Source organism: Apteryx mantelli, chromosome 1 (genome assembly GCF_036417845.1).
Source record: "Apteryx mantelli isolate bAptMan1 chromosome 1, bAptMan1.hap1, whole genome shotgun sequence".
Taxonomy (NCBI): Eukaryota; Metazoa; Chordata; class Aves; order Apterygiformes; family Apterygidae; genus Apteryx; species Apteryx mantelli.
This window is the reverse complement of record NC_089978.1, coordinates 82,717,503-82,744,225: the sequence shown is the minus strand read 5'-3', so window position 1 is coordinate 82,744,225 and position 26,723 is coordinate 82,717,503. Positions and strand designations below refer to the sequence as shown.

At 39.4% G+C, this 26,723-nt stretch overlaps 1 protein-coding gene across 1 annotated transcript in view; it reads right to left on the bottom strand.

Annotated features, from left to right (window-relative positions):
• Positions 1-4,324: 4,324 nt before the first annotated feature.
• The window catches only part of CLCN4 (chloride voltage-gated channel 4), a 38,333-nt gene continuing 15,934 nt past the window's right edge, over positions 4,325-26,723 (bottom strand). Inside the window, exons 4-12 of the mRNA XM_013951227.2 lie at positions 26,475-26,662; positions 20,758-20,880; positions 19,028-19,234; positions 18,855-18,935; positions 17,749-18,294; positions 15,231-15,417; positions 12,380-12,778; positions 6,004-6,220; positions 4,325-4,447 (exon numbers count right to left, since the gene is read on the bottom strand). Of these exons, the coding sequence (XP_013806681.1) occupies positions 4,357-4,447; positions 6,004-6,220; positions 12,380-12,778; positions 15,231-15,417; positions 17,749-18,294; positions 18,855-18,935; positions 19,028-19,234; positions 20,758-20,880; positions 26,475-26,662 (2,039 nt within the window). The 3' untranslated portion in view covers positions 4,325-4,356. The remainder of the gene's footprint in view (positions 4,448-6,003; positions 6,221-12,379; positions 12,779-15,230; positions 15,418-17,748; positions 18,295-18,854; positions 18,936-19,027; positions 19,235-20,757; positions 20,881-26,474; positions 26,663-26,723) is intronic.

The following is a 26,723-nucleotide window of genomic DNA, read 5'->3' as shown; positions in this document are numbered from 1 at the left end:
TAGATATCCTAATTCATTCATCAGGCTTTGAGTTATAGGTGGAAAAAGTAAACTTCAATATCATACACAGACACATTAAAGAAATGCCTCTCCAATTAATACATTTCACCCATGTTTCCTGTACTGTAAGTCAGTTTTATTTGAAAAATAGACTCCAAACATCATTTTTTTTATAAGGTGCAACATATATATTGTCTTCTACAGTTAAAAAAACAAAACAATATTCATAACTATAGTGTCGTTCCAACATGGAATCAGTGGGTCTTCTGTAATTCCTTAATATTCTTCTTTTCTGCTTTGTCAAACCATAAGAATTAATAGTTGGTATTACAGTGACAGCCAAAGGGTCTGGCTAAAATCATCCATGTTCTGTACTTTAATAATAGACTTTCTGGTGCAGATTGCTTCAAGTACACATCAGAAGCTGAATGTAACTGAACACAGTCCATGCAAAACAAAGGTACAATACTGAACTTGCATCATTCAAAGATTTTTGTTCTCTCGTGTGGTTTGACATCACCAGAGTCCAATAGCTTGAACACCAAGATTGAACTGTGGTTGTATAAACTGAGCACTATATACTAAAGTACTTGTGAAACTCTTAGATTAATCAGGCTATGTAACTCTATCTTGAGTTCTACAGATTTAAATAAATACTTAAGGCTGAGATTTATGCCTCTTGGAGTCTATTCAGTAAGTTCTGAGACACATTTGGGAATAGAGATGGAAAACACTGACTGATAATGGGCTTGTTATGGGCAATTACATTAAATTGTTCCATTAGAACTGCATTTTTTAGAAAAGTGTGTTAATTTATGCTAAGAGTGTTTCTCGTTCAGTCACTGAGGCTAAAAGAGCAATGGAGACAACACGGCATGGAGGAAGGTCAACAGAAGAACTTGCAGCCAACCGCTGACTGTCTCTGTAAGTGTCTGAACTTCTAAGTTTTTTAATTAGCAAAGTCTGTCCAGTTTCAAAGCTCTCCTTGTCGTTCTAGCACCACCTCAGCCTTAATAATGCTAAGCAGCTGGAAGCTACCTATTCCTATGCCATTTCTGAAGAGCTAGATTTCAGTCCCTGCTCTAAGACATTTTAAAGTATTTTGAACAGACATTGGAACAAGGAGAGGCAGTCTAACCACTCATGTATACTGTTATACGTCCAAAATTTTCTCTCTTTGACCCATTAAATATTTAACCATTCCACCTAAAGAGGAACAGGTTTCACAGAAAAGAGCTGGACTCCCGTTTGCCTGCCTTCTGCTTGGGTGGTTGTCCTAGGTTCAGACTGCAGCTGCAATAAGTGCATAAGTCTCAATTCCTTTCTTGGTGTTTCTTATAAATCACCACGATGACTTTGCGGATCCCATTCTTAGGTCCTTAAGGCTTCTCATGTGCAGTCTAATAAGCCTAGGTGACAAGATATCACAAGGCCGACTGTTGGCTTTAGTGGCTCAGTCCTCTGGGTATTAACAGGACTTAGCCACTCAGGTTTTGCCTGTGCATAGCCTTGGACTGAGTTTAAGTTGATATCTCAAGTCACTACCCAAATGAGTTTGTATTCACTGTTATTTTAATCTCAGCTAGCTGACTCTGTCATTTTTCTCAGGAAATGCCAATTTTTTCAGTGTTGATGTACCATCCTGCTTCCTGTTAGCAAACGTCATCCTCAGTACTGTGAACACTCTTCAGCATTAGCTCTGCCATGGACTAAATGCTAATATGTTGTGGACTGAAATTTCCTTAGCTAACAGAGAAGGCTTTAGACCTCCCTTTTTCCCTGACATATATGTAGAAAAGAGTTTGATTTCAAATAGCAGGTAAATGGACTTTCCCAGCTCATTCTCCCTGGCTTATAAGGGGAAGGTTTATTAAAATTGTTCAAGTGAGGAGAGTGTGCTAATTTGTTTCCTATGTAAACATAAAGGGAGATGGATAAAATGTTAACCTGATATGTATGTACTAAAATTTGGAGTTACAAAAGTGGAAAAATAGACCACAGTCCTTTCAGTTTTGATTTTAGAATAAGATTGCCCTCAAAAGTCAACCTATTTATCTCAGTCCAAATCCCTTTGATTCGGTAGTTTTGGGTAGAAATTGATAGTTGTACTAAACTTCTTGATGGTTTTAGTTATAAAAAATCACTGATTCTTAAGATGGCATCTGTTTTCAGATGAAGGGATACAATTTTTATGAGTTTGGTAGTTGACTTGGTTGCTTTTTTATGAGTTTGATTGATGACTGATTCACAGAAAAACACGAACAACAACATTGTGTGCCATTTCCTAGTTTCAGAAGAAAAGGTTTACATAGTTTTAACAATATCCTGTTAATAATGTATTGTACTGCAGATGTTCAGTTAGCAGAAAATACACACTGAAGTATTTATGGGCTTTGGCCAAAGCTACCTGTATTCATGTCAGTCTCTTCAAATGCTATTGTTAAATGGAGTACTTAGCAAATTAAAACTATCCCTTTACTTCTGTTTCTTTTACTTAAACAATTTGGGCCGTATGTTGTGTGAATGCAGTGGGACACCTGCCAGAAGGAAGCAGGGTCACTTGAGATAAGAGAAGGAATTAGTGACATGTAACGCTGGGCATTTAACTTAGGGTGCGCCTGGCTTCTTGTCTCTGTTCAGAGACACAATGATCATGCAACATTGCCTACAAGTTGACTCAACAGTCTGGCTTTTGCAGCAAGCCACAGGCTCTTTTGGTATGAAAGGACTCACTTTTAAACTCTGTCCCTGAAGACCTTTTGGGTGCAATGGACGTGAGCTAAAGTTATCTGTATGAAGATGAGCAAAGGTACCAGAGGTCTTAGATGTCTAAATGAAGAGGGTGTCTCAGAGGATCAGAAGGCCTTCCTGAAGAGGATTTTCAGGGCATCTAAGTTAGGATCCAAACTCTCTCCAGTGATTATCTTCAAGTTTTTAGGAAGAAACAAAACATTAGGCAATGTGTATTATGTGTTACTGGGAATAAAATTTGGTCTTCTATTACTGAGAGCAGTATTGACTAAAGTAATAGTATATTAATGCAGACAATGTTGACTCAGTGCATCTCATAGTATCAGAACAAGGGATTAGGAAAATTCATCGTTTTTATCTCAGTGGTCTCAGTGATCCCTACCGTGGGCTTTTAAAACTTGTGTTCTTAGAGCAAAAGGATAAATAATTAAAGTCTCGATATTGTTGTTTACATTCTCAATCCCTTTGCTCCCTTATCCAGACACAGTGTTGTGGGGAGGGATTCCACAGTCTTATGACTGGCAGAAGCAGCATAAAGAGTAGATACGTTACAGAATAGATGTCTGTGGATCCCTTAAATTAATTTAAATAATCTCTTGGCAGGTGCAGACAAAAGCCAAGAAATGGTAATGAAGAAGAGGAACAAAATGAAGAATCAGCCATCAATGCAGAACTTCATTAGTCTGTGAAAAATGACGATGTTTCTTTACGCACAGGGAGACAGGTGAGGGACTGTATCTCTTGTGGCTCACATCAATGAGAGCTGGACGGCAGTCTCTCTTTTGTGCCTGTGAAAACTCTTCCATGGGCTTTTATGCTCTTTCCTGTTGTGACAGCAAACCACTTAATGCTAAACATTACAGTACCTGTATGCAAAATTGCATAGAGAAATAATAAATCCTTACAAATAAGTCACATTTTAACATTAATAAAGGGAAACTGACTGATAGAAATGCTAAACTGTATAAAATTCAGAGGACTAAGGCAGGAAACAGAGAACAACATGTTTTAAAGAGAAATGAAGTGTGTTCTTGCTCCTTTAACTCCAGTTCTGATTTACTTAACTTATACAAAAATAAATGAAGATGATGATTTTTTTTCCTCAAGAAAACAGTATAATTCAGTAGCTAGTAAATAGCCATGATTTCAGTAACAAAAACAACTGACATCATTACTCATACACACTCTCTAGTTTGGAGCACAAAGCTTTGTATCTGTTAATAACTTGTACACAAACAGTGTCTGCTAGTCCTCACACCTGCCTCATGAGTTACTATGAATGTTGATGTATCCCACTGGTGCTCCTGGCTCTTTGCCTCTAAGCACCACATCACTTACTTACACCCACAAACGCACCCACTGAGCTGTTAGGAAACTCATTAAGGAAACACAGCTTGATGTCTGCAGCTGCTCAGAGCTTCTAAACTGCCTACATCATTAAATAAGTGCCATCCTGCATCCACTCCCTCTGTCAGAGGTATATTGGGCCATTCCTCATCCACACTGTATTTTCTCTTTAAACAAAATGAAACACCAAACATAGCCTTTGTGTTAATCTAGAAGGGATCCCTTTGAGGTTACTTTCTTTCTTCTTCCTTTGTCAGTCTAGTTAAACATGATAGATTCAGGGTCCTGGTTTGCCATTTGAGCCATATGTCTTAATACATCCTTTTTAGTTATGATACCCAGCAGCCTCCTGGAGGAGAAAAAGAAAGGAAAGGTCAGCAATCATGGTATACATCATCCATTTTTTCTTGTTCAGCTGTAGGGATATTTTGTGAGTGCTTCCATGTAACACTGTCCATCCCATCTGTTCCCCAATGATTATCTTTTATAAAAAGCATTCTCACCTCATGTATTTTTACTACTTCAGCCATGATCAATAAATGAAATACTTTCAGTTGTTATCTCCTTTTGTTGGGGACATGTCTGAGTGAGGAGCTGTAATTAATAACACTTCGTATGAAAAAGTAATGAGATTCCTTAGGCTCAGACTGCAGAGGATCCACAGCACAAAACCAAGACAACATGACTTGACCTACAGCATGTGATTTAGTGATACACAAACTTAAGTGAAAGCACAGATGTTCTGAAACTCTTACTGTCCGACATTGTAATTCCTTCAACTTTGAGTGAAAATTTCTCATTTAGGCTGATGAGAAAGTACAATTTTAGCACTGTGATCCTGAATGGACTGTATCTGTTAAGAAAAATGAGGCCTATGAAAGCCAAAAATTTTCTAATCCTCAACCTTGAAGGCTTTTATTTCCAATCCTTGAAAGCCAGGAGGTACTGAATTCTAGAACATCATCATTGTTATAGTTATCCCACTTTTCCTTTCATGGAAGTGTAACAACTCAAGACAAAAATTTCCAAGCCCAAGCACCTAAACTCAGGACCTAAATCTCTATCCCAAGTAATGGCCCTTATTTTCTTGAAGCTGAGCACACTGCATTGATTGTAACAGCTGATGTGGAGCATATCTGAATAGCACAAAGTTTTTTTGTAGGAGTCTGAATTTTAGTGCTCAGCATTTGAAAATGATGGTTCTGGTTTTGCTATCTTATCATAAAGTATGTTCCTGTCACTAGACCCTGGGGTAAACAATGCTCTCAGAATAGTTTAAATCCCACTGGAGTTAGGGGATATTTTTTGTAGTGCACACAGGGTGGCTTGTTACTCTTCTAATTTCATGCTTGTCACCCTTCTTCTCGAGTTCTTTCTTACAGATTTTTCATTTATATGTCTTTCCGCTTTCCAGAAAATAAAGCTGAGCAGATTAGTTTCCCTCCACTGACATCTTTATCATACTCTTCATTAGCATCTAATCTAGCTGGATGTCTAAGAACTGGCACATCCTTTGCAAACAATACTTTTTGCCAGATCTTCCTCTACTGAAAAACAAAATATAGAGGGACTCAGAATGTTTGTTTTGTATTTGTCTTTATCTTATCTAAATGACAATGCACTAAGGATTTGGGAGAACAGCATGAATCATGACAACTGGAAAGGGCAGTTTTGGTTCTGACCCTGATTTCTTCTGCTGTCCTGGAGAGACATGGGGCATGCATTCCTTAGTACTTCTATCCACAAAATAGATAAAATAAAAATATTCACTTCACTGTCTCAGAGGTGCTGATTAATTACTTACTGTTTATTTGTGGCTTTAAACAGGAAAAGTGATGTTTTTCTTAATGTTAAAGAAAATCTCCTGAGATTCTGTAAGCGTGCTTGACTTGTGCATCTACTTACCCACTGCGAGTGACAAGACACTGCCGGAGTCCAAGTTTCCGGAAGATATCTACCACTGTCTCCATTGGTGTGTGGTCAGTGACAGTGAAAGGGCTCAGGTTGAGAATACGCCGCAGCTTCAGCGGATGGGGACTATTGGGTGGCAGTTCTGGGGGATCTTCAGTGAAATAAACGATGGAGTTGCTCACCACTCCATCCTGCCGCTGTCTTGCATTCTCTGTACAACAAAAAGTTCAATATAGACAGTGAATCAGGCTTGATAATAATAAAAAATTATCCTCCTTTGGAAAGCAAAGGTAGTAGCCTTTTGTCTTTGCCGAGCTGTTGGGAGTTGGGGTTACAGAGCAAACCCTAGAATTTCCTTTAGACATTGTTGGTAGTCCAAAAATATATTCTGAAACAAATGTAAACAATATTTTTACAAGCACATCCTTTTGCTTGGTTGTGATAATATTTTCCTGAATAAATATGCTGTTCCTTGTGGTCACTAACATTACTAAACCAAACTCCCTCAAATTCAAATGATTATATCAAGTTTCCTCTGTTGTGAGAAACACAACAGAAACTTGGTCCCAGTCAGAGGAGTGTGTCTATCCTCAGACTTCTCAGTGGTGTTGGGGAAGTCTGGGCAGGGTTAGTGGATTTACAAACATGATGCTAGCAAAGGACGAATTCACATCCCGGGACTCTGGGGGCTGTGTGGCCATTATTCTAGACTGTCACATCTCTCTGGGATGCAGGGTGAATTTTGTTGTTTTGCACTCATTTCCTCAAATAAAGTTTGGTTATCTAGATTTTAACAGGACAGAAAGAAATAAGCCTCCTACTTAAAAAAAAAAAATAGTAATGGGAGGAACAATATCTAGCAGTAAATGAGTTTAATACATTGTTTCAACAGTACCTATTTGACCACCTTTCAGAGTTCAAAAGCTATCATTCATACCTTGATCAACCTATGAAGTAACCTTTACACTATGTCTGGAGTTTACACCATCAGTATAAGCCTTTCACTTTAAAGTATGCCCCCACAATATTTCTTAGAACTGAAGTGGTTTTTCTTTGCAGTATTTACCTCATTTCTATTCAACATAACAAGTTGCTAACAATATATGAGATGAAATTCCAAATGATAGACAACCTCTCTCTCCTCAGTATAAGTGCATCTTGTGTTTGGCTCTGAAGGTTTAATTCTTTCTCTTTTTTTTTCTATATTTTATATAAATTCTTGGAAATGGCTAGAACTAACATCTTTGATTAATATGGGTTGCCTCTGTTCTTGAGAGGTACAGAAAATCAGATGTACTCAAAGGATGTGTATATATTCTTGGAGTTCATTTCCATCAATCAACGTGCAGAAATCTGCTTCTGTGACTTGTAATGTGTAGACAGTAATGATTTCCAAAAATGTTACAGCTGTATTTTTTTTCCCTTAACGATCATTGTCTTGTAATATTTCTGGAACCAAAGCCATGCCGGCTCACACCTAATATCACTATGGTATATGATTTCCAACCTTCTCACTCCACATATTACGAGCCCTATTGCAATTTATAGGAATGATGCTAACTTTGTCTCATCTTGTTTTCATTCATACATCTAATTTTGAAGTGTGAACATGCCTTCATTGCTCTTTGATATATGATCTGTGGTAAGAGGTAACATTAATCAAATTGAAGGTAGCTCCCACCCTTTGATAAAAACCCTTGACAGCTAGGTATTTCCTTCCTGAAGCTGTAACCAAAGCAAAAGGCCCAAGCATTTAGTTACCACATTTCTGTTCCCAAGGCAGCAATGACCCTGGACAACAGTGATTAGCCAAAGCCATGACTTCACTTCCCAAAGTCAAACGTCTCTCTCTAGAGAAATGTGAATGATGTAGTACTATTGAGCAAATTCAGTGGCATCGTAAAAATGGTGGAGTTCGTATCCAGTCTCATTGGATAGGGGAGTTAGAGTCATGGTAAAATAGAAGAACAAATGATTTTTGCAGTCAGTGGGTAAGGAAAACAGATAAAGTTTAACAGAAAGAGCAAAGCAAAGGGATGACGGTGTCTGGCTTTACAGAGCAATCTATGCAGAGGGCTCTTGTCTTGGTGGGAGAGTGAATTAGATATCTCACATGTGAAATGTGCCTCTCGTATTCAAGAGTTCAGAGTTCACAGCCTGTGTTAACCAAGTTGCTCTTTTGACTCCACACTGGGAAAAGTACATTATACAGGCCATGCAGATTCTGTTCAAGACTCTGCTTTTTGTATGATGCCTCTGAAGCTGGTCAAATTTAAGAGCTTTAGGGGTCAAATTCTCCTCACTTTAAGCATATAAAGTAGATGTCACCCAAAATGTAGACAACTATTCCCAGAGGGTGATTCTGACCACCTAAGTTCACCTAACCTGCCTACACACTCAGGAAAAACCATCGAAGGAGGCAATCCTCCTGAAGGGGCTTCTGAGCAATCAAAAATGGCATTGTCATTCATTTTACAGGGACTGGAGGCATTTCTGTGGTGTGCTTAGTTCTCTGTATGTAAGAAGGAAACCACAGAAAGGGAAATAACTAGGCAGAAAGTTGTATGTGAACCGGCATTTGACACAGGACTGAACAGCTATTGCCTTCATCCAAGGAGTCAGTAGCACGAGGGAGTTAGAGTACTTCTCCAACATAACCCCCGGGCCACTGCACTGCAAATGCAGAATTTATTGAGCCAGAGAAAGATTCTGATTTGGCTGTGACTGAGAAGGAACTCCAGGAAGATGGTGTCCCACTTCCTGGCAGGATGCTGGACTCCCTCTCCCCGGGCCACAGTTGGTCTCTTTCTTCAGAGGATGTAACTGATAGCAGCTCTTTGCATTGCCTCCTATGAGACAGGATAGACTCATTTTTTTGCCTATTAAATGACAACTTACTGGTTGGACATTTTGCTTAAAAATGTTATGGCCTTTGACACTAAGTTGTCACATAGAGATGTACACGTGTCATCGTCTGTGCCTGCCTAGTAAATCCCACACAGTCCCACAGTGTGTTATGCGCTTTTGTTACATTGCACATTTCGTTACTGAAATGGGCATCAACAGAGCATTATACCTGACATGACAGGAAACTCCAAATAGTACTGACTGCAGCAACATGAACTGACAGTCTGTTCTCTGCTCACTACAACAATCACCTACTTAATGTCAAAAATTTTCAAGATCTCTAGCAAGATAATTAATGATCTGGCTCTAACGGACTTGCTTTTGTGTTCCACAACATCAGCTACCACACATTTGCCACTTTTCCTTTCCAAAGTCTGATAGATCAATTCATTGAGATTGTCTCCACTAATCAGCACATACAGTACATCATCCAGAACTAAAGACATTAGCAAAAATTTAAAGCCGTGAGAAATTTCCCTCCTGAAGAGGCAAAGAGGACAGAGCCACAGCTGAGGCTTCTTAGTTTTATCCGTGTCTCTACATAGCGCAATGCATCATCACGTAGAGGTACCAAATCTAGTTCCAAGTGAGCAGGTATCCTGCATGACAAAAAGCTGCAAAAGAAGAGATACTAGTTTGGGCCCAGAACAGGACAGTTGTGCCAGACCCATGCATCAGTCAAGCTCAATAACCCTGCTTTTCAGAAGACTTCATTCCCTAGCTAGTGTGCTGCGCAGATGTGGCTATACCATTTCCAGACATAACTCCAACATCTCTTAAGCACGACTCCATGAACACACAACTAGGAAGCAAGCTCAGGTGGATATTCACAATACTCTCTGGTTACGTACTGCATATATGTAATGGCATCTTCTGCAGTAAATGTGAAATAACTTTGTTCTTCAGTAAAAGAGGATTAACTATCAAAAAATTGCTAGCATGGTACAAAATCAGTGATTTGTTGTACCCTTTACTGGAACCATACACTATGTCTTTAGAGAAGTGAAACCAAATCCAGATTTTAAGTCACAAAGACACAAACCATACTCACCTAAAATTATGAAGTACTGGAAAGATTAACCTTTCATCACAGAGTTAATAAGAATGAGATCAGGAGCTGTCATACTCAGCACAAGAGAAAGAGGATCACCAAAGGTCTCTGACATCAGAGGCTTTTAGGAAAACTTACCTATGAAGAGAAGTTTTTGATTTTAAATCTCTGTTCTGCTTCAGATCCTATTAGAGACACTTTTAATTAGAGCTGAAATTTTCCTCTGGAAAATGTGGATGTCAAAGAAACACTTTTCCAACAGGAAAACCTTTTGATCAAAACTGTTGGCTGAGCTTAATTTTAATTAATTTCTTTGTTATCAGTGCATAACTGGACTTTTTCAAACCTCTTAGAAAGCCTATTCAACCTTGTTGCCATTTATGAGCTGTATCAAAAGACTTAATTCCTCAGACTTTTCTGACTCACTTCAGACAGTGTCTGATCTTTCTGCTTTTAAAGTAAGGGCCCCACATCTTCACTCCAAGCATTTTTTCCACTACTTGGCTCTCTGCAATGTAAATCAAAAGGCCATGAAGTTAGGATGGCAGCTAGTATTACAGCCACAACATGGCGTACACAGAGTACAAACCAGAAACAGGGCAGGCCAAATGCATCTAATTAAGACTTTTTTACTTCTCACAAGGGAATACAGAAGACATTTGAAAATCATTAGCAAAAGCAGGACAAAATACAAACTCTATTTATTTTATAAGTGGTATCAGCTCTTGACTTTTTCATGTTTGGTGAAACTTCAGAAACACATTTTTGGCCTAGCTTGGCCATATGAGGCATCTTTTGCGATTGCCAAAGGAAGGATAGTCCTCAGAGAAAAACAGATGTTTAAAGGGAGTATTGCAGCTAGCAGCTTTGGACTTAATCTTGGTGTCATTAAACTCCTCTGCTATTGAGATTGGTACACTGAAGATTATACCCTTATGGAGACTTTTTTTTCCCCTTGCTTTTGGAGGAGAGAGGAAGGAGGAACCAGTGATAGTGGGATATTAGTAAAATAAGTTAGATTACCACACTAAATGCAAAATTAATTGAGTTCGTAAACTCTTTTCTCTGTAATTGAAATGATGAATTATGTACCAGAAGGAAAAAAATGAGAAAAGCATTTCTTACTGAGGAGAGAGCTGCACAATGTATTATGGGGAGAAAACTGAACTCTATCATTTCTTTTCTTCTCTTGTACATAGTATCTCAGCAATAATGACTTTCTGGTATGGGATGAGAAGGGAGGAATCAAGTAACAGCTGCTCACCTTTAAATAAATGAATACAATTTTTGAGTCTAATCACTTGGACTGAGTCTCTTTACATCCAGGAGACTAAAATAAACACCTCTTTAAAAAATGCATGCTTTGAAGAACACTGTTCTTCCAAATTTTATTCTAGTTTTACAAAAAGTCTTTGTGAGCAGGAAAGTGAACTTCTAAAATACCTCTGATTTTCTGTTTATGGATTTTATTTCCTCAGCTTTCTTCTTTCCTCAGGAGTTTTGTCAGCTTCATTCATTTGAGCCAACAGCTTTTTAAAGCTGCCTGCACCACAGGAATGAAACAGGCCCACACAGAGAGGAGTAATTCCACTTCAAGATTTGGGTATTGATGTTCCAGTCTGGGGAGCCAGTTGAAAACCTTCCGCTTTTCTGTGCAATGTAAGGCAACCATGCCCAGCTAGGCAGCAGCTTGTCTGCCTGACTGACCACTGAAACTGTAGGACTGCCCGAATCAGGAGCAGGCTGTGTGGTTGATTTGGCCATGCTGGCAGACCTCTGGAGGCCTGGATGCTCTGGGTACAGAGAAGGTGGGAACACCTGCTCTCATGCAGTGCAACAGCCTTTACAATCCCCACCTAGCCATCAGGCCAACTGGTAAAGGATCTGATGGGTTAAGACCAGTAATGGTCTGGATTGAGCTCTCAGGTAACCAGACAGCTATCTACCACTTCCTTGACAAAACTGAGACAATGGTGACACTGCAATAGAAAAAAACACAGGTGGCAGCAGGGGCTTGTACCTTGTCACAGGGTGACAAGGGTTCACAGCTGCCCTTGCTCCCACTGAGAGCTCATGGACACCTCAGGAAGCTCAGCACTGCAGTAGTTTTTGATCAGATTCTGACAAAGACTTCTGGCCATATGAGTTGGGTTTCTCTCTGTTCTCTAGCAGAATTATATTATACTGCTGAAAGTGATAACAAGATCAAGCCCACAAAGCCTACCAGGTAGTATGCTGCAATGGAAAAGCTTCCAACTATGAGTCCTAGCAACTAGTACACACCAAACTTTTGGGAAAAAAGGTAGATTTGGTTCTTATTCATCCATTCTTCAAGATGAATAATACTAGTAACATTCTACTTCATTCCCATCAAAATCAGTCTTATAGGTACACTGATAATTCTCTACTCACTTATCGCAAGAATCAGCTCTCGTCTCTGTGCAAATCCAATAAGTCTTTCTGAGTCTTTAGAAACCACTACTGGAAAGCCATTGTAGTCAGTCTCCTTGATTAATGTTTCAACATCCTCCACAGTCATGCTGTCCTGTGTCAGAACAGAGAGGGGAGCTTCACCGCGCCTTGGCCTCATGACATCCGTTGCCAGGGTTCGGTGAGTGAATTCATCCTTCACATCCAGAAATGGGTAACCATTCAGGTGAATGTGAGCCTCATAGATCCCTTCTTTCCCAAAGGCATCTGCCACCCACTTGCTTGTGACAGCTGCAGCCATAAGAGGTACGATGTACTCCAGGCCTCCAGTTAGCTCAAACATGATCACCACCAGCGAGACAGTCATTCGGGTAACACCACCTGCCAACAAGAAAAGCAGTCAGTTCCTCTCAATGCTCTTTTTTAAGTGTACATATTAGGAAACTTGTTTATGTTTTTGTGTCTTACATTCAAAAAGGCACAAGATTATTCATGCTGATACTTTGCACTTCAACTTTGTGAAGTATTTTTGTGCTTAGTTCATTGGAGAAAGAGATTTCTTTTTCATCTGCTGCAATTTTCATCAGAAAAAAAAAATCAAATGGACTTGCTTAAACCAAAGATACTAACATTGAAAAGCAGATAATGAATGCTAAGAGACTGAGCTGTCAAACCAGAAAAAACGCAAAAAACACAATTATCCTGGATACATAAGAAACTAAAACCAGATTCTGCCATTAGCCCTCTAAAATGGCTCGGAGAATAAGATAAGTACCATTGCTGGTACAGGTGGGAGTACAGAGCTGGGAGCACTGACAGCTGGCCTTCACGTTGGCTTAGCTATATCATTCTTACTGAATAAAAATCTAAACCCAATTTTGGGGTATGCCACGGTTACAAAATCCTATGTAAGGACAGTTTAGGGCCACTGCAAGCCGCATAACAGCTTAAACCCTACTTTTTGATGCCAGTATAACATACAGTTTGAATTGTATACAACTTGGTTTGAGGCCATCTAGGGATGTAGCTGTAGACAGGGTCCTAGCTATATTTTTCAATCTAGTCCTTTTGTATTCATTTTATAAGCTATCTGCTTACCCCTTCAGTTTACATTAAAGGATAAAATAATCATAAAACTACAGATAAGTGTGTATGTATCACTGAATTATTAGGTAACATTTCTTTGCCTCTGTTCAAAAGGTAAATGTAATAAATCTGCTATTTTTAGGCCTCAGAATACAACACCATTTTAGATGGGAGAAATCAGCAAACAGGTCATTAAAAGATGTTTTTAATCTAACAGCATACAGGAAAATTAAATCGGTGGTTATTTAACATGATGATCTGGATACAACTTTCATCTCAGGAATTCCTTAAACTGCTGACTCTGAAAAGCTGAGAGCAGATACCAGAGTAAGGATCCCTCAGTACTTGCTCTACTTCTTACAATGTTTCCCTAAGTCTCTGCTTGAGACAGAATGCTGGACTAGACAGGTCTTGGATTTAAGAACTATCAGTGACCATCCTGGTTTATATTTCACTATACTGTTACAATTGCTGCACATTGATCTGGGCATTTTAAAAGAGGAAGTGACTGCTGACTAGCAGATGAACTGGAATATCATAGCAAAATTTTTGTGTGTCATTCCTTTTAGGAACATTAAGACCATTTATGGATAAGAGAAAGTGCAGTACTTTCTGACAGTAAGATTCATCCTACCTGTTGTTATGCATCTACATTATTGCAAATGTTCCCATCCAAAACAGGCATCCAGATTGCCTTTATAATCTCTGGAGAAAAATAGGCCCAATTACTTTAAAGCCTAATTCATCTGTTCCTTTGCCTGGTTTTAGATGTCTATTGCCAGATGAGACTGACCTTTTCACTATTTCATTTCTCTGCATTGACTATAAAGAGTATTGACACAACAAATGTTGATGTTTACATTACAGATATCAAATTTAGACAGACAAGTCCCATCCTTACTTCCTGTATAACTGACTTCACAAATGATCCTACTTTTCCAGCAAGAGATTCTGGAACTGAAACTCCTCCAGCTCTGCTCTATCTTTCATTTTGAATCTACCAATTATATTAATTACGTGTTTTACCTCTCCACTATTTTTTCATCATCTATTGATGATATTGATGACAACATAAGGAGGTGGAAAATACAAGTATAGATTAGGAAAGAACTGATAAGGCAAAAATTTGTTCAGATGGTATGCTTGCAACATTCCCATTACGTCTATGACTAGAAATTTGATATGCAAGGTATTATTCAATGGTCTTGCTTTAAAAGTTAACAAGTCATGCCTGTTAAAGCCAATAAATCCTATTGACTGAGCGTAATCAGATTTTGGGCAAGGCCAAAAAATAGTCCACGTGACCAGAATGTGACGAACGGTCATAAGACCAAGAATTTCTACCTCTGGGTAGATCAAGATTTGGCCAGAACTTGGAAATTTGTGCCCTGTACAGTCTAAACAAGGAAGTAGCTTTAGTCCAGCTACAGTGGATTTTGTCACAATTCACAAAAAACTACTCCTCCTTGAAAACTTGTAGCCTAAGTATTACTTCTTCTTTCTTTCTGTGTTGGCAGATTACCAGGAGTAGACATGGGTTACTGCAAGCTTCTCTTTTGTTGTCTACCTGGCAGGTCACTGGGGACACCATTCGAGAAAGCTGCCCATGCTTTTGCTCATTGTATTTGTTACCGCCAGAACTGCCAGCATAGCACTTAACACAAGCTTGAAACTCTCTTAAACATTTTGTAGGTTCCTGAATACCGGTGTTATTCATGCACGAAGCAAAGATCAGCAGGTACTGTACCCAGGCAAGCTGCCGCTCCCACCATAGCATAAAGTCCCGGCGTGACACAGTCTGCCCCAGGTCTGCACCAGTTCCTGAAGATGATCCAGTCATGATGGTGATACGCCAGCTGCTCTACTCCGATCCCAACCATCCTGCCTGCCATGGCTCCAACAGCCATGCTGGGAATGAAAAGGCCTGAAGGGATCTTGAATAAAATATAGACATATGATAGCCTTGGCAAAAATGACCGGTAATGAAATTATTGATCAAGCAATTAATTGATTATTAATTAATTAAACCTTGTGGTAGTGAGAGAATGCAGCTTTCTTATCAAATGCTAGTGCAGAAGGGCACAGTTGTTTGCTAACCTGCAGTGATGATCCCCCTGGTCTGAGATAGACTTCTGCAGTGAGTGAGGTTGTGTGGCTATACATGTATATTAATAGCCTACATAATTTTAATACATTTTTAAAATTCATTTTGAATCCTAGTCTCTGCTTTGTACTAAATTTGATAGATAAATGGTATTCTGAATCATAGCCTGTTTTTAAAGTCAAGATGCTCCTGGGTTTGTCTTTACTGCTTCCTCTTCAGGAGCTGTCTGTGTTTCTCATGGGCTTGAGAATAAGTTTAACTGGAAATAACATCTTGAAGTGAATCTCTATCACACGAAGTACTTCGCAGCTTTATTACTACTCTTTCAAGCTAAATCAGACCAAGTTTTAAATTAAATGTCAAACAGGATAAAAATTTAGAGAAAGGAGGCTGACTGCTCAGAAACAGCTATTTTTTCATCTTAGTTTGCTATAAATTTTCCAGGAAGCTCTATGAATCACTACCTTGTTGTCTGCTACACAGACAAGTCACAAGCCATTAGTAGTACAGAAATGAAAGAACAGGCCGTTTTTGCCTTGTCTAAATGAATTTTCTCTTAGATGGCAAGCACAGCTGTCGAGCTGGAGAGAAATTTCTTGACAGAGAAGACAATTCAGAACTGTTGCAAAGGCCGAGCATGTATGAAGTTTTTGTTGCTTTTAGGAGGAAAGGATTGGTATATCTTTTTGAAAATACACCTTGAGCTACCTAGAGAACTCAACTACCAACCTCAGCATGGCCCACAGGCATTACTGCTTGTAAGAACACGAGCAATCTCCTCCACCCCACAATATATTATTAATGGTGCTGATGCAGTGAGGTTGGGCCTTCTAGATTTGGTGGGTAAAATTATTTTGCCTACTCTTTTCAAGAACAGTTGAAACTGTCAGTTCTTCTGAAAAGTTTTAAACGTATATGGCCACATATCAATTAAACAGACTCAGAAGTTTTAGCTAATAAACAAGCATAAAAATGACTGGCTGACAACCCCAGCATGGATCATATTCTGTGGTGAAGGGCATCTCAATTCAAATCCTCTTCCAGAAATATTAATATCCAAGTGCTCTTAAGGTCCTATTCATTCTCCCTGATCAGGAAATCAACAGGATTCTGTCACTGTTCCTGACTTTCTACCATTCAAGCAGCTCTTCATCAGGGATGTCCCAAAGGGAAAAAAAGGAAAGAAAGGGAAAAAAAGCAAAACTCCAACACCTTCATACTATTTTCCCAGTAACAGGCCTTCTAGAGCCTCAATTCAAGCTCAGTTCTTAAGAAAAAATATGTGCTGCCTTAGCTTTGAGTGTGGCATTATATATAGCATATAACTCAGAAAAAATTCACATCATCTGCTGCAATCAGATCCAGAACTAAATGTTCAGATAATGGGAGCTGCAGACAAACAGATATGTGGTTTAAATGGGCTCCAGCAATCAGGCATATAAAACTAGCCACAAACAGCTTTCTATATATTGAAAGCTTGGGTAAATTCAACACCCATTTGTGCGGAGGAAGAAGAGTGGGAAGAAAAAGCTGCAAATCCAGAATAATCAAATCATACATCCATCAGTCCTCCCACTCGTTTCCTCTTTCTTCTAAGCTATAGTGCTTAAAAACTGAAAATTTGAATATTTCAGCTAAACTTTTTATAATTTCAGATGTCTATTTTTTTATATTTTTAAGGTTTTAAACATGTAAATCAGTAAATTCAAAGCTATTACTTCCCAGAGCGTAGCATAGCCACCCTGAGGCACACTAAGACATTAATCCAACAAGACAAACAACAATGTAAATACTGCATGTTTAGAGAGAGCTGACAGGCAGTTGCAGTGGGAATAATGTTGAATTTGCTTGTTGGCAGTTGTGCATTTAAATTCTCAGCCAGATATCCTTTTCACTTAACAGAATTGAAGGTAAATGGAAGGTGCAAAACCAGGGCTCATCCCTCTGCTGTGATCGGGGAATGCAGAGCAAGGTGATGACAGGCAGGTGAATTACCAGGTGTCACAGCAAACACACATGGCTGGGTTTAGGTCAGAGGCAGACAAGCCCTGTCAGATAGACCATAGCTGCAGATAGCAATTTATTTGTGCCGTGTGCTAGCGACAACTTCAGCACTACGTACCAAGTGCCACAGTGAACTCTATGCCAATCCCTGATTTACCTTCATGCCAAAAGTAAATATCGTGATGACAATTTTAAACACCAAAGCCAAGGCAAGCTGCCACATCGCCGTGTAGACTCCAGGGCCAGCAGGTCTGTCAGGAATGTCATCCACAGGCCGGGTCATGTTTGGGTCATTGATATAGTCACAGAGCTGTGAGGACTCCAGGGCACCACAGTCATTGAAGAGCTCTGAGATCAACTCGCTGGTGCTCCTCCGTGTGTATGGGTTAGGGTATGCGATTATGGCGGTGATAGCAGTTATCACAATAACCTCCAGGACTGGGTATTTCCCAAGCCTGGTGGTTTTTCGCCTCCTGCACCAGGCAATGTTGCACCGGATAAACAGAGTCCCCCAGAGACCACCAAAGACACCAAGCAGAATGAAAGGGAAAAGCTCCGCCATGTACCAGGGGGTATGATACTCCACGTAGAAAAGGACCAGTCGGCTGTTTCCAAAAGGATTGATGGATCTCAGTGTGAAGGCAGCCACAAGAGCAGCAAAAAATGACCTCCAGAGGGTTTTCAGAGGAAAGTAATAACTGACCTAAAACCAAGCAGAGACAGTAAACATTTCACTGAGTGGGATAGAGGGTGTTGCCTTTAATTGTTCACTTGAGCATTCTGCATGGTAGGCCATTGTATGTGTGCATGTTTCATCTGTGATTATACATATGACTTTACTAGGAATATCTGGGACACCAGTTGTGGCCAGCCAGAATGTATTCACAAATGTATTTGAAAAGGCATTTTCAGATTTCAGATGGGGAGCTGCAACCAATTAAAAATTGATGACTCTGAAATCAGAGCTGTTGGATAGGGAAGATAAGATGGATACTGAAAAGCTTGGGCCACATGGTAGCAAGTTGAAAGTTGTAGAAAGCTCAGCACTGTTTCCACATAGAATGATTTCATTTGTTTCCAAGAGACCAGAGCTCTTCTTTTACCCAAGTTATGCTAAAATATCTGGTTATTTCTAGAAACCAAAGACCATTTTTGCTTTAAAAGAAAGTAAGCATTAAAATATTTGAAAAATAAAGAGAAATCTTAGAAAAAGGAACCAATTGAAAATATTTGTATTGAAACAAGTGAACTGTCAGGTCTTACCTCTTCCAAACTAAAAAGTACACCTCCAATTGGAGCCCCAAAGGCAACAGAAACTCCTGCAGCTGCTGCTGCTGAAAGCACCTACAAAGCAAATATTTACGTACAAGGCATGAATCTTTTGAAAAACTGCATATCTGCAAAGGGGAATAAAAGGTGATCTGAGCCAACCTCACCTCTCTTCTCTTTCCTTCATTCTTGCTGTACTTTGAGAAAAGGCTGCTGAAGAAGTTTCCACAGCAACAGGCCACATGAACTAACGGCCCTTCTTTCCCAAGGCTGAGGCCTGATGATACCACCAGAACCAAGGTGACTGTTTTGATTAAAAGTGTCCACTTTCCCAGGTAGCCCCTAATAATGAACCCACTCAAGATGGTTTTTATCTGGAAAGCAGGAAGAACACGTTGAAGAGCTAAAAAACCCTTTGCTACTCTGAACTTGCTTGAAAAGAGACAGTGACGGAGAGAACAAAACCTTGGGTAGGGCAAATTTCCCACAGCGATATCTGAGCAGGGGTTAAGCAGACCACACTTTTACAGTTAATATGGGTGGTCCCCTGCGTCGGTAAGGAGTCTCGCAGAGATGAATGGAAATATGAAACTCCTACATATCTTCCTGGCTTACAGGATCAGAGTTAAACTAGACTGAACAAAGCTAGACAAAGCAGAAAAAAGCTAATAAACAGACTTCTCCTCCTTAAAACAAGAAAAAAGTTCTAAATATTTGGAATGGCTGTGTCATAAAAATATGCAAGTATTACAAAATGGGAAGGTCCAAGAGATCTTATTTTAACACATTTCCTTTTAATTTTTCATGAGAGTATCTAAACACAATGCATCAGCATTAAACACAGGCTGCAGGGGGGATTTAGACTTGAAACCAGGCCCTGGAAGCATGCTAGAATTGAAGGCTATCCTCACATGCAGTATATCACCTGAAAACAATGTTTTGGGGGGTGGAGGGAGGGTTCATGTCCGCTTTTAGAAGCAAAAGGTTGAACTAGGATATGGAGTTGTATTGTCAGAGATTGCCAAGCTTCTGCTTTATTGGCTATGGTAAAAAGGGAATTGACTGAGAGTGTTCAAGTAACACTTTAGTGGTTTCATCAAACAGCCAATACTACTAAAAATATTTCTTGCAAATACATGCAAGTATCAAGTAAAACTGATACTGAATAGCATAAAAACCTGAAACTTGTTTTCTAAAACTAGATTTACAGTTAATTATAAAAACTTAGAAAAACTGCTGCCTCATTAGAAGGTTCCTCATTTTAACAGCTTAAATATGCACTGAGGCTCAATATTTAAAATATTAAAAATTAGCTAGAGATTTTGGCTGCCATAATGTTGCCATGCCAGTGTGACATTGTGTTCAAGAACACAACGTTCAGGAGAAGGACAGCTCTACTTTGAAATGATAGGCATCTCACATCTTCAATTGCTTGGGTAATCTTAGCTTTGTAGCCCTCCCCCTCTGTTTTTTTTTCCTTTGTTTCTGTTTTTTGTTTAAATCTTAGCCTAAAATATATCTGTCCTTTATAGTTGGGTCAAGTAATTTAATCCAAGAAAACTTCTGTATAATCTTCTAGTGAGTATGTGCCTCAGGCACATAAGGTTGGAGTCTGTAAAGAGATGACCAGGAGCCTTTGATTTTTAATTCAGACTCTAGCAATGAAGAAGTGGGTGCATAAACTGTCACACTGGCATTTGAAAATATTCTATTATGAATAATTTAGATAGGTACCATGAAGACAGGTTAGACAAAGGAATGCAGATAGATGAGTCAGAAAGACAATCTTCAATCAACTTGTTCCTATGCTATTTTGTAGTACAGTCCTGGAATGGGAAAAGGCCACAAATAATCTTTTCTTTGGGTTTTGGATATTCATCCATGAAGAGAAACTCACCTCTGGGATTCCAGAGCCACAAGCATAGGGAGCAAACACTCTGACCAGAGAGACTGCCAGGAAAGCAAAACATAGAGCCCACATAATGTATAGAAAATAGTTTAGAATGTAAGCACTTGCACCCTAGAAAAATAACAGTAACAAACATTGTTAGGCAAATGCAGTTTGGTGACGCTCATGCTTCTGCTAGGGATCATGATAGCATGGAGCCAAGTCTTTTCATTTACATGCTAGCTGCTGCTTTTACTCAGGAAGGACAAACTACTTTATGCACTCCAACAATTTTCTTATCCATGTAATATATATTTAACCCAATCCATGCAGTCTGTTTGCAAGAGACCCAAATGACTTACACAGAACATCTTTCAAACACTAAAAAATTAAGCCAACCATGTAAAGTTCTGAAACATCAAACAAATCTGACATAAGGGTAAATACAATTGGCATTAAAAAAGCATCCGATGAAGGAACCTGTTGTGTTCATACTATGGCAGTTCTCTCTGAGGTACTGGCTCTGTTTAGTAATCCCCTTGCCTAATCATAATGGACAAGAAGTGACAGGGGATGAGACCCTGAAATCTTTTCTTCTGAGGGCTGGTGTTCAAAGTTGAGCTCTCCGTGCTAGTGGCAATCCTTTCAAATTATATCCCTGTGTATATTAGTAACCAGTTCAGTTTACAGAGTGGAAGGGTAAAAACATAAATACATCTTTCCTTCTAAATGACACTATCTATGATAGATTTGAAAATCATTTGAAAACATGATAGCTTGACAGATCCCACTCAAACACATCTCCGTCATTTTTGCCCTGATATTATAAAAGCATTCCAGTCTATAAAACCTATCTTCAAGCTAAATAGCTTTACTTTACGGACAGAATGGAAATGATAATTAGCCATGCTTGACTGTGCATTGCTGTAGTGAAAGTGTAGTCTGTAGTGACCTTCAAGTTCTCTGCCTATCTCAATAGTGAAGTCAAAATTACAGTTAAAATCTGCATTAAAATATCCTCTTCCTTCACAGGAATAATTTTTGAGATGAGTTTCAACAAAATGTGTCTTATGCCAAAACCACCATCTAGACAGATGAAAAAGAACACAGTCAGAGGCATCAAATTGGTACAAGAAGTTTAAGCTGTCAATAATCTCCTCCAGCAACATGACACTACAGAATAAAAAGAGATGAACCTCAGTGCATGAACTGGTACGTATCCTTCACCTCTAAGTGAACTCTTCCTACAGGATGCAAGCCCAGCTGCTCAAGAACATCAGGGCCCTTGTCTTTGCTCTGCAGGACAGAAGCCTGGATATCAACATTAAGATAAATCAAGCAGGAAAACAGGCATTAATCAGTTGTATCATGTCTTCAGTTAACAGAGCTGGCCAGACCAGTTCCCAGACAGAGAAAACCTAGAGTTGAAAAGTCTCCCTGTTCACAGTCCTGCAAAAATCAACTTTTAACAGCATGGATGCTTGCTAGCACCATCTTTCAGGTCTCTATCCAAAGGAAAAGACAATAGAGAACCACTGCCCTTATCCTGATGGATGTATTCGGAAGAAGGACAATTCCTTAGGTTCCTGCTGTGCTTGTTGATGTTATCATCCAGGTTCACTGATAACAGCAGCAGAGCAATACATCATCCCAAATGCCCTGAGACTAAGCAGTCATGGATTCCACACTCACAGTGATTGACATCCATCTGTAGTAATCATGAATCTTTGTTGCTACAGCTGAAGGCTGTCTGTCTCATTTCCTTGTGAATGTCTTCTCCTAGTGTTTTCAGTTAAAAACAGCTATGGCAATATTCACTCTTCCTCTAGAGAAAACTCTGGATATGGTGCCCCAGGGCAAAATTCTCTCATCAGTGTGAACCTGGATTAGCTCCAAAGAAGACCAACACCGTTATAACAATTTCGTCCTGAACTGTTGAGCTAAAGCTGTAGTTTTGATTCCAAATTCACTTGAGTCAAATTAACATTGTTTCTTTTAACTTCCTCCTCTTTCACATCTCAGAAGTCACATGAACACTGTGTCAGCTCATTACTACAATCACACATACACCCACTGCACTGTAGCCAGACCCCATAAGGGTCTATGTGGCCAGTTCAGTCTTATCCCTTGAGACAACTCTAACTGTTACATTTTCCAGATATCTGGCATTCTGCAGGTCCAGTCCAGCAATTTTAATGATTAATAATAATAAAGCCTTTGGGAAGAGAAGTAGTAGTAACTCAGTATAGCAAATGGCTGATTCCTCATTCATTGCATGCCATTCCTAGGGCCCTGAATAAGTAAAAGTCTTAAGCATGTACACTGGAATCAGAGGCTGATAAAATTCATAGGCAGAGATGACCCTGCTAAGACCTTTTTTTACAAGCAGCTCAAAGGACTGACCTTGGCAAAAACAGTGATGAAGCAAGCGACTGAGGAAAACTTAGGATTTTAGTTTGCAAGAACTAGCAATATTTCAAATCTGGTTTCGGCCTAATGCAGAATGAATGGAACACAATTGAAAACAACCCTTACAAACACAGGATACTGAAATAAAATACATCCTTCAGGATGCCATCCATCGCACACTGATACTCCTGTTCTACAAAGCTTGAGAACTGTACTCTGACATGATCGAGGATCTCACAGCTTGCAGACTCCCTCCTGTGGACTCTACAGCAATGTCTCTCCTCAAGGCTCACCAGCCTGACAGATTCAAGGCTGTTAAAGTGGAAAGTAGGCTCCAGGTACGGTATAGAAGGGCTTCTATGCCTTGCAGTTTTCAGCTTTGTGATAGGAAATCAAGAAGCACTAGCATAGGAATCCAGCCCATCACTGGATCCAGTGTCATGAGCCTTGAAGAACACATGGTCCTCTCTCTGCCTGTATAGACGTGAGGCACTAGAAATGGGGTCCTCAGCTCTGGTGCAATTTAGGTTAGGACCAAGCTGAATCTGCAGAATAGGGAAGTTTTGGGTCACCATATGCTGGCTAGAGAATCTGCTTATGATGTAGCTGAAGTGGGTGGCATCTGAAGTGCTTTTATGCACCCACTGCAGCCGAGTGAATTTGCACCTTTGAAAATCTCCTACATCAGAAAATTCTTCACCTGTTCTTTGGAAGTGATTCAGGACCAGAGGGATGAACAATATTACTGGCCTGTAAAACAGTGATTAGGAAGAAAACATAGCCCAGTATGTTTCTGATGTGCTATCATGTTTTCCATAATAATTTATATCAAGATGCTGCTTTGGGCTCATTTTATAAGAGGACTAGAATGAAATCATTTTTAAGAGATGCCATAGGAAATGTCACAATTCTCAGCGAGAACATAGGTACAGGGCTTATTACAATCATAAATGGCCAAAACCACATGGAAGACCTGGTCTAAATCTTAGTCCTCAAAATGTCAGCTTTAGTTGGCTATGAGAGGAGTCACAGTCATGCACAAAAAGAAGACAAGTCTGACCAGAGTATCTTTAGGGAAATTTCTCCAAGAACTTTTTGTCTAAAATGTGCTCTAAATCAGTCCTTCTGTGCACTGCTGTTTTATAGGTCTGTTACTCAAATGTTTAGTGTAAAGTGAAGCAACTTACAAAGAAAATGAAAAATTATCCAGAAACCAAACTAAACAGAATGTATTTTAATCGCTCCTAGAGGATTCTGTACAAGTACAGAAATCATGCACAGCTTGCCCATATTGTAAATCTTATGCTACAGAGCAGAATTTTTACTTTCCATATTCACATTTTTGGTGTGGTATTGGTCTTTGACTGTGATTTCTGTGTAACAGTAATAGACAGCCATAATATTAACATTACAGTATCTATTGGGTCATGGCAGCCAGAAATATACAGATTTTAGAGGACCACTTGTTTTGAGCAACTAAAACTAACTCAAGATGAACTCCCCCCATCCCACACTGTGACAATATACTAGGGGATCAGAAGCACAGTTTGACTACAGAGTGAGCAAAGTTTCACGGTGTCCACCTAGATGCTACCTTTTTTGCAGCCCACAACATACAACAGTCATGACTTCTGAGTTCATGTAGCAGGTAAAAGCAATATATATTCTCAAGGACATGCTCCATTTATATACTCCAGCACTTCAGAGTGACAACATGTCAAACATGCATGGGATTTCCAAATCCCATAACGATTGTAACATTCTCTCTTTTTCTCCCTTCCCATATTTTTTGTTCCTTTAAATTACAACATCATCCACAGTCCTGCAACTTTATACCAGGACAATATTTCTTCAGTGTTACAAAGAGACAACCATCTGTTTATGAAGACCAACAAAAACCTAGTGAACCTCTGGCAAAGGGAAGTTTAGCACTATGAACTAACAACTGTACAGAAGAGATTTCTGCCTGAGAGTAAATGGCGGGAATATTCAGGAACAGTGAGCACCTCACTATTTTCGCTACTGTTAATTAGAACTATGGAAAATTGGGCCATACATATTCACAGACACTCTCATCTAGTGTTACTTGCACTGTAAACCTAAAGTAGCACTCAGCTGAACACAAATGACAAACTCCTGTATGGCAATGAAGCTGCCCGCACAGACTTTCTGCAGGATCACCTCCACACTGGGGAAGACGTGAGGCAATCTCTCTGTCTGTCTGAGTTGCCCATTTTTGAATTCAGACATATCACCTGGTCGGAGATGCTTTCTCCCATTAAAATATACCTTTTTTCCCCAACTGTGGACCAAACTGCATTACTAGATATTAAAAAAAGAAGTCCCATTACACACTTCAGGATCCGATAAGCCGGTTCTCTTCAGTGCCACATCCCTCCCACCCATATTCAGTTTTGCCTCGTCTGAGTCACCTATGGAAATGGAAGATTTTTTTTGACACAATAATTTTGCCCAAAAGACTGAGTTTTGAAGTGCTCAATACTATTCAGTACATTGAATAACTTAGGTCAAAAATTAAATGGATTGTCATATCTTTAATAAGAGAATCATCTGCTAAAAATATAGAAGGGTTTTCTTTGATGTCTTCAAAACAAAACATTCACATATTTTTCTTTGAAGCAGCATTCTTTGTATTAAAAATTACTACAACTGAGAAAAAGGGAGAGAAATAAGTTCTTAAAATATAAGTTTCATATCAGTCCAGATCAGTTCTTTCCCCTCCCTTTCTCTTCCCCTCTCCCCTTGAAAATTTTTTAATTTGGCCATCTCCCAGTGAGTTCATTATTTCCTCAGCTTTTGGCGCTAGCCAAATATTTTGCTATCTGATAAAGAAACTGATTTCAAAGGCATAACAAGCAGTTCATATGCAGTTCCCACTACTGCTCACAGCACTTGAATACAAAAAAACCCATCTGCAGCCCTGAAAATTTCTTCCTAAATATATTTGTCAGGGGCAATCTTTTTTCTCCTAGAAAACTGTGTTTAAAAGAAAAGTTTGGATAGGAGCTTAGGTCCTCCAGTGGTTATGTTATGAGTGTTATGAAACACTGCTTTGCTTTAAAACTGATAAAAAAGAGCGAGATCTCACACAGTTTTCCAATTTCCATTGCACATGACACTGAAACAATGGGACCTATCCCAAGGTAAGCAGATATTGCTTGTGGAAATGTTTCTTTTACAACACTCAGTTCATTACTTTCTCCTTCAGAGGAGCTCTCTGGAGGGAATATCAGAAGGTATGAAAAAAGGGCATTCCCTAGCCTGCCTAGACCCCAGCCTAATCAGGTCTCCCATACCTCAGACTGGTTTACAAGAAGTTCAGACCATTTCTGCCACTGGGGACATTTGTCCCTGTCATCAAATGTAGTTTCATTAGACGTCCAGCAGCACTGCTCATGGCTGTACCAGAATGCAGATAAGCAGACACCCTCCTTCAGGTCTGTCATCCAATCCACAGCTAAATCTATCACTCCAGCCAATGTGCCTGGAAAAAGAAATGCATGAAAAGAAACCATGGCATACAAAATATCAGGAATTACCGAATC